An 8897-nucleotide genomic window follows, 5' to 3' on the forward strand; every position below is an offset into this window, starting at 1 on the left:
TGGTTTGATTTGCATTGAGCTCAATGAGCATCAAACCAGCTAATAGGCTAACTGAAATAACACCATGCCAATCTCTAGGTAATGGTGAAGGGTATGTGATGATGTGGGGCTAGATGAGTGGATCAAAGGCTTCTGCAAACAACACTAACTGTTATTCCTTCCACACACACTCCCTCTTTCTTAAGATCTCAAGATATGACCAGTAAGCAGCATAGCCAAGAAAAGGGTTTTTTATTATAGTCAGAGTGACAATTATTTTTTAAAACATTTTTGTTGTTTGTTTCAATACACAAGCAAAAAAAAGAAAGTTCAGAGACATCAGCAAGTTGAAAGCAGGTAAATTATATTTACACAGGTATTTTACATAGATACTGTAGTTTCACACCTGCCATATGCAAAAATGGTATTGCTGTTTTTTAATGTATAGTACAACTACTAATTACAATTGATATGAAAAGCAAATAAGTTATTTAAATATCAATCACATACACAGAGTGTGCAACATATGTTAATCATGTCATATATGTAATTATGCTTTAGAGATGGGGAATGATACAACATATTGTAGTTAAGTAATTAATGGGGAGAATGTTAATTAATGACAATTACAAATTTGTACATCCTGGGCTTGGCATTTGGAACCGAGATGTTCTTTTCTGTGTTAAGGAACAGTTTGATTTTGTAGACCTCCTGTTCTTAATATGACACAGAATGAATGGTTTGTCAAAGGGCTACAAATTCTCATGCCAATTGAGCTTTTATTCATTTATATATAAAACAATAAAACAATTTATTCATTGCTAAAGTGCATTTTACAGTAACAGTATTTTTCTTTACAAATAAAAAATGTCTTTTTTTCCGCTTTTATTTTTTAGAACTATCTGATATTTGATTGATCATTGAAAGAGGACTGGATTACTGGATTGAAAACCCCACACTTCATTCTTGTGAGCACACACACACACACACACACACAGACACACACACACACAAACACACACTCTCTATCTCTCTCACACATACAGACACAGATACAACTGAGAATGTTTTTGTTTGGTAAAACTGTGTGTGCATTAGACTATGGACACAGATGTCTGCTTGTGTGTTCTGGTCCATGCCCCTGTGTAAACGCACTGATATCTCAGTCTGTATTAGATAATGGTCACTTCAGCTGTCAATCACACACCACACAAGATTGTGCACTCAGGTAAGACTTCTGTGCTTTACTTCGGCTTAAAGACTTGAAACCCTGAATGGACTTCTGGCACTGATTTCTTATGGCCCAAACCGGGCTCAACACCCCCACCCCAGAACTGACTGACCTCTTGTGTGTCCATGGCAACAAGAGCACTCTTAAAGGCCTTCGCACATTGGCACCGACATGGGTGCAGCACACTCCATTTTTAATGTTCGATTACATTAGATTCAGTTTTGTTGGCACCACTCAATAAAAATCTAATGTTTTTCGAATACTTGTCAGCTAAACATTTTGGCTCTAGGCAAGTGACAGAAAGTGGTGGTGCACTCATGTCGATGCCTATATGCGGAGCGCTTTAGACCTACTGTAACTACATTCTGACAGTAACTTTGAGCTTACTCATGTGCCCTTTTCCCCTGAAGCTGAAACTGTGGGCTAGATCTAGTTTAGATCAGCCCCATTAGTTCCACCCAAAGAAAACGAAGAACACCTGGGTGCTTTGTGCTCTACGTAATTATGATCTATATCTATACGCTCTGTTTGTGCTAATCATACTGATAAACAGAATCCCTGGTGGATGTGTGATAGGAAGTCCTCATCTAAAGCTTTTTTTGTGTGTCTAGAATGGGGTAGATTTTAAGGATGTTGCCTCACTACATTTCATTTGAGTTATAGCAAAACATTCCTCAACCTTACAAAGTCTCACTACCAGATGCTGAAAATAGAGTCTACGCAGAATATAATGTACACACACACATTCATACACCCCCACACACACAAAACAAAGATACAGCCTGTGTGCTAACAGACATTCAACCTATCCCTGGAAACCCGAATAATATAACTTTCAGGAAGTGTGACTGAGTGTGGATACAAAGCTTAAATGCTCATGTCGCAGTGTTTACTGTATATAATGACAAGGAAGCTATAGAGAAAGCACACTGTTGCAGTGGAGGCACTAGAATCTGACCAGTGAGAGGAAGTGTTGAACTGTTAGACACAGAAAAGTGTTAGATTAAATAATAGTTAATTATCTTCCATTAGTTCTGATTAGAGTAGATTAGACAAGAAAAGCAAATTTTGGCTCTTCCAGACAACAGGAAGAAGCTTATGAAATGGCTATATGTCAACCTCTGGCACACACACACACACACAAACATACACACACACACACACACACACACACACACACATACACACAGGACCCTGAAATAAAGGCATATAACACTATTTCCTTTAAATAAACACAATGCTATTGAATGCTGATATGAGAATAATGTTGTCTTCTTGGGCAGCCATGCCCTGGCTAACCACCATATATACACTCGCACACACACACACACACACACTTAGTTGATGACAGAGTGTTTTGAGTCCCACAATCCACTGGCTTGTGCCACCAGCTTCTAATCCTCCCCCAGTGATGCACCAGCGACTCCAAAACGGATCTTGCCCAGACACAAGCCGCCATAATCAACCATATCTGAGCTCTGACAGAACAGATCACAATGATGTACATCCTGTCCTTCAACCCACCCCCCCCACCCTCCTCCCCCACCCACTCCATGAAAGGAAAGAGTGTACGAGTTTACTTCTTTTTAAAAAAGACTGCTGTTGTAGTGAGCGACAGCAGTGTGTGGGCACCATACAACCCTTTGTAAGGACAGAAGATGTGCTGCTTACTCAAACGGCAGTGCTTTCGAGTCAAAGGTCAATGTCCTTTCAGTCTCAAGGCCACTGATCTGTCCTTGGCAAACAGATGACAGACAAGCAGAGAGAGACAGAGAGGGAGAGGAAGAGAGAGAGAGAGAGAGAGATGAAACGTAGAAGAATAAAAAGGTCTGAACATGAAAGAAGAGATAGAAAGCCTGCTGAGGTGACCACTGAGAATAACAGCATGACATGTGGTCCTGCTCACAGCTCGAAGAGATGCAAAGACTGATCGATCACCCACTGGAATGTCTGCCTCCACTAGATATGGACGTGAACACACCTATGGAAGAAGCTACCGTGATGTTTGTATGAAACTGAAGACATTTGCTATCCCTCAGGATGACTGATGAAAATGACAGAGGGAGATGGAGAAAGGGAAGAGGACCTTCTTCCTGTATTCTGGGGGTCACTCTGTGCTGTGCTGCCCATGTCCTAAAGGGCACAGGCCCAGACATAGCCTGAGGTGCAGAGTAGATGTAGTGTGATGCAGACATATCGCTGCAGAAGTTATTGATGCAGATGTTATTGATGCAGATGTGGGTTATGAGGAGACGTTTGAGCAGGAGTCACCGAGCATTTGGGAAGAACATAGAATGGACTGGACAGATGGACAGAGACGCAGGTGGCTGGCTGGAGAGATCCTGCCATTTCGTTGCCCTGGTCCGGACTTGACCTGCATGGACGAGTGCAGATGCGGGCACACAGTCGCAGGCACGCAGTCGCAGGCTACGAGGCCAGCAGACGGGCCTCGTGCAGGATCCAGCGCACATGGCCATCCTGGCTCACGCCGGCCTGGTGCAGACACTCCTCGGTGAGGGCGCGCACCCCGGCCAGCGAATCACAGCCCACCGAGGCCAAGGGTGCCGCGTACATGGGCAGGCCAATGGACACCAGCCAATCAGAGACAGAGAGGGAGGCCGAGCGGCACGGGGACGTGGGCTTGCGGCAGGCGTCTGTCTGTCCACCCGACGGGATCTGAGGAGAGAAGAGGAGAGCGAGAGAGAGGGGGTTCATTTGGGATGAATTACTTATGAGAAGACTGAATTGTCTGTTGTGAATTCTATCGCTTGTAGTAACTTATGGTAAGAGTCAATCGCTTGTGGTAAATTACTAGTAGTAAGTCTGAGTCGTTTGTGGTGAATTACTAATGGTAAAAATGAGTTGGGGGAGAATAAATTGTAGTGAGAAAGTGAATCCTTTGTGGTAAACTGCTTGTTTTGAGGGAATAATTTTTTGATTAATTGTGTGTGGTGGAGGGAATCACTTGGGGGGAATGATAGAACTGCTTGTATTTGCTGTATATTGTATATACTGTATTTTGGGGCAGCCGTGGCCTACTGGTTAGCGCTTCGGACTTGTAATTGGAGGGTTGCCAGTTCGAAACCCGGCCAGTAGGCACGGCTGAAGTGCCCTTGAGCAAGGTACCTAACCCCTGACTGCTCCCCGAGCGCCGCTGTTGTAGCAGCCAGCTCACTGCGCCGGGATTAGTGTGTGCTTCACCTCACTGTGTGTTTCACTAATTCACGGATTGGGATAAATGCAGAGACCAAATTTCCCTCACGGGATCAAAAGAGTATACTTATACTTATACTTATATGTTTTGTTAATCTATTGAATTGCTAGCCATTGTGTCATTTGTGACTCATAATTGAGTTGTTTGAGGCTCATCATAAGTAAGTTGTTTGCGGCTCGCAAGTGTGTGGTTTGTGGCTGCTTGTGAGTGAGCGGTTTGTGGCTACTTCTGAGTTGTTTGCGGCTTGTCGTAAGTGTTGTTCTGAGTTGTTTGTGGCTCATGAGTGAGTTGTTTGTGATTCGTGAATGTTCTGAGTTGTTTGTGGCTGCTCGTGAGTGAGTTGTCAGCGGGTCGTGGGTGAGTCGTGTGAGGCAGTCGAGGGTTAGACTCACGGCCATGCGGTGCTCCTTGCGCAGCTGTTTGACGCGGATGATGTCCAGCGTGGAGAAGATGATCTGCAGGGGGCGCTGTAGCTCCTCACTGTACCTCTGCACCAGCAAAACCGGCACACCACACCTCCCATGCTGACACACACACACACACACACACCCACATGGACTCACACAAGTTAGCACTGATAGTATTTTATCATTTAGGAGATTAATTTGGGCATTGGCTATGACTGTGCATTATATTTATTATGATATTATAGTATTACAATAATATTATGTTTAGGAGGTTAAGCACTGTGTTCAGATGTCAGCATTGTTAGCATAACTGGTAGTAAAATAATGGTTTTGAGTTATTGTGTCACTTTCATTTTTTTGTTTAGATCTATCTAGATGAATATTGTACACATGATGCATTTGGAAAAGACAAACAGAAAAAAGAAGTGAAGTGAAACATTCATATCTGTCTATTTTCACACACCACACTTAACACATGATAGGAGAAAACATTGTACCTCAGTCATGGAGCATAATCTTCCAAAACTAAGCTACTTCCTTTAAAGGAACACGCCAACTTAGCTTATTTGTCGTCTACCCCCCAGTTACTGTAAATTAAGGACACATAAACCCTTTTCTTCTCTGTGTGTCCAACAACCAAGTCTGACACTGTTAGCCTAGCTTAGCATAATTCACTGGAACTGGAAAATGAATGTATCATGAATGTATGTAACTTTTGTGTGGTACTTTTGTACCACAAACATAATTCTTTAACATTGAAAAAAAAAACAGACATAAAACCAACACACTCCAGGCTAGTTTTCCTAGTTTAGGACAAAAACGAGAATATTCAATTGAGGTCTTCAGCAGGCTTCATCCATGTAAAACTATCAATGTTTTAATATAATTGTATTTAAATTGATTGAATTTGCTCCACCATTCGCTCTGAGGCACTGCGTCTCACCTTATCGGAGTAGGGCTCCTCAGTGAGGTCGATGCCCTCTGCCATCAGCCTTTCCTCCAGAACAGTCTCTAGATCAGCCATCTTGGACACCCTCCTGAGCGCAACCGCCGCCATCGCTGGCCTGGAGCCATGGATCTGTGGGCAGGCAGACTCGGGCAGGTCCGACAGCCAGGGAGGGGGCACCGACGGCGAGGTGCCCGGCTCAGGCTCGGTCTCCCCCGGAGAGAGGCTCGGGGAGATGGGGGAGAACGTGGTGGGGGTAGAAGTGTTCCCCTCGGGGGGGCTGGGGCAGGTTTTGACGGGCAGGGCAGGCAGGAGGTGGGCTGGAGGAGGCGGTGGGCGCAGGCCGTTGGGCAGGCGCTCCTTGGACTTCTTGGCGGGTACGGGAGGGGGCACGGGGGCCTTCTTGGGCAGAGTCCGCAGCGGGGGGGAGGTGGGAGGGGACGTGAGCGGGGAGCCGACGGGCGACGCCACAGAGGCATCATGGGACGCTGGAGGACTCTTTCGGAATGGAGACAATGGTGTATTGTGAGACGCTTGAGGAGAGCTGGGAGACGTGGCAGCGCCAGCGCCAGGCCTGGGTGGAAGAGCGGGCACAGCAGTGGGCATCACCCCACCTTCCTCCACCCTTTTCTTCCTCTCCACCTCCATCCGGTCTTTCCACTCTTTGGCCCCGGGCCCCTGAGCAGGCAGCGGAGGCCCCCTCTGGGTCTTCTGCTGCTGGTCGAAGGCTTGTTCCCACAGCAGGTCTCCCACAGACTGCGACCTCTTCCGGGACCCGGCGGCTCCGGCGGGGGCCTCCAGGGGCACGTCCAGCATCTCGCAGCTGCGGCTGGTGGGCATTAGGACCCTGCAGCGCCGGGCCCCCCGCACGCCCCGCCCCAGGCCTCGCAGGGCTTTGATTGGTGGGTGTAACAGGAAGTGCTTGGCGGCAGCCGCAACGGGGTGCTTGCGGGCGCGCTCCTGCTGAAGGGCCTCGGTGGAGCGGGTCAGTGGCAGCGTGGGGTAGTCGGCGGCACCCAGCTCCGCACCCGAGTTCAGCAAACGCGAAGCCTTCCGGATTTTTCCTGTAGAGACGGAGAGAGAATGCGAATGATTCTCAAGAAATCTTTCCTGACAATGAATCAAAGTACACCATCTCACAGGGGCCATCGTCTTTGTCGATCATGATTTTGCAGTGAAGATCATGACACATGATAACTTGGGCGAATCAGTCATGTGACTAACGTTACAATTGAGGGTATAGCTGCCATGTCATCTATACTCATGGCATGGAGAAAATACCAATTCATCTTCAACTATTTTCTTTTTGATGTGGTGGAGGTTTGGAGCGTGACTATAGTTACAAAAAGTCACACTCCAAACTTCCACAGCATTAAATTACACTTTCTCCATGCCCAGCATACTTAAACATAAATCTTGAAACTCAATAATTAATACCATGGCAGCTGTGCAATAATATGTGTCAAAAAAATAACCAATTTGTAACGTCAGTCATGATGGATGTGCCCTCTTGCTCTATGTATATTGAGCGATGAGTGGAAACCAATGACATTGTGGGTGGTCTAGAGTGATCTTGATTAGAATGTGGTTGAGGGAAGCAGAGAGGTTACAACTGGAATATTTACGTGTGAAAGAGTGAGTGTGTGTGTGTGTGTGTGTGTGTGTGTGTTTGACCTTTGGGTGTCAGTAACTTACCATGTTATTATCCGGAAGCTAGCCTGAACACAGTTTTGATTGGTTACTGTCAGAGGAAGGAACACAGTCCAAACGCTCAAAAAGTACCAGTGTTCAAACAGCTGTTCATATTAGATGCCTACCATTTACAAATATAAATACCCAAGTTCAAACAACTATTCTACTGATATTAGACCTGTATCATCTACTATTAAATCTAGCATCTAATGAGCTTAATCTCCCTCTCTCTCTCTCTCAGAAGTCAATCACTGTGAACAACTCAAAAACATGTGAAGAATGTTCTGAACAATCATATGTTTTCACATTTAAAAAACAATACTCCAAAACAGTTGGTAAGGCAGTCATAGATTAGCCTGGCGTCCGCCCAATTTCATTTAGCTTCAGTTCTTTGCCGAAGAGGAGCATAGCAAAACATAGTCAAGAGTATGGTTCACAAAGCTAGTCATAGATACCATTAAATCTATTTTTGCACAGTTCAACAACAAAGACTGCAGTTAAGATTCCTCTCATGATTTCACAGTAGTATGTTTTCGAGCTGTGCATAGATCGTGTGTATGGCCTCCCACTGTGCTGGATAGCTTTATAAAGGCAGGACCATTTACAGGTTGTTGGTATTCTTAACAGTGGTGTTCTTCCACTGTTAGGAGCTCACCATCATTATTCGGTTTACACTCAACTTTACTCAAGTTCAACCTTGTTTTCTTGCTATTGTCAAAGAATAACTCCACATATTTTCACATCTGTGGTCATCCTTTCGAATAACATAATTAGATTGAAATCCGGCTGTAGAGATCTTGGCATGGGTATATGAGCAAACACGTTTCATGTTTTTAGTTTTCACAGCATAATCAAAGCCCTTATGTCTCTAAATCATGTGCATGTTACAAGGTTACAATTTCAATTACAATTTTGCCTGTCATCTTGGATTCTACGACTTGAGACTGTTAATGTTGGCGTCTACAGCAGGTGTGTTCAGCTCTGACTGTATATTTGTTTTTGTTTGTCTGGTGTGTGTATGTGTGTGTGTGTGTGTGTGTGTGCGCATGTCAGATGTGTGTAAGTGGCTCAGAATGACATGAATGAGTGTTACGACCAGTGGATTAATACATGAGATGAAAGAAAGTTAAGTGAGGAGACATTGGTCAACAAAAGGCTAGTTTATTATGACACAAAGCATGTGGTTATGTTCCTCAAGAAACAGAGCGTGTGATAGGCTGAGGGTCATTAAGAAGCAGGATGTACACAATGCTATGCAGAGATGTAAAAGTCCGGCTTCATAAAGTAAAAGTCCTGCCATCTATTGGTTCTAGCTGTGCGCTTAACACCGGTGATTTCACTAATTAGCTGATCTACCTGGTTTAAGAATTGTGCTAATTAGAATCAGCTGATTAAGTGAATGGTTGGAACAAAAATGTGGCAGGACTT

The 8897-nt window shown here is 44.8% G+C and overlaps 1 protein-coding gene across 1 annotated transcript in view; it reads right to left on the reverse strand.

Annotated features, from left to right (window-relative positions):
* Positions 1 to 220: 220 nt before the first annotated feature.
* Positions 221 to 8897, reverse strand: part of sash1a (SAM and SH3 domain containing 1a) — a 206705-nt gene continuing 198028 nt past the window's right edge. Inside the window, 3 exon segments of the mRNA XM_042096236.1 lie at positions 221 to 3886; positions 4817 to 4948; positions 5775 to 6841. Coding sequence (XP_041952170.1) covers positions 3638 to 3886; positions 4817 to 4948; positions 5775 to 6841 — 1448 coding nt within the window. The 3' untranslated portion in view covers positions 221 to 3637.

Source organism: Alosa sapidissima, chromosome 6 (assembly GCF_018492685.1).
Source record: "Alosa sapidissima isolate fAloSap1 chromosome 6, fAloSap1.pri, whole genome shotgun sequence".
Lineage (NCBI taxonomy): Eukaryota > Metazoa > Chordata > Actinopteri > Clupeiformes > Clupeidae > Alosa > Alosa sapidissima.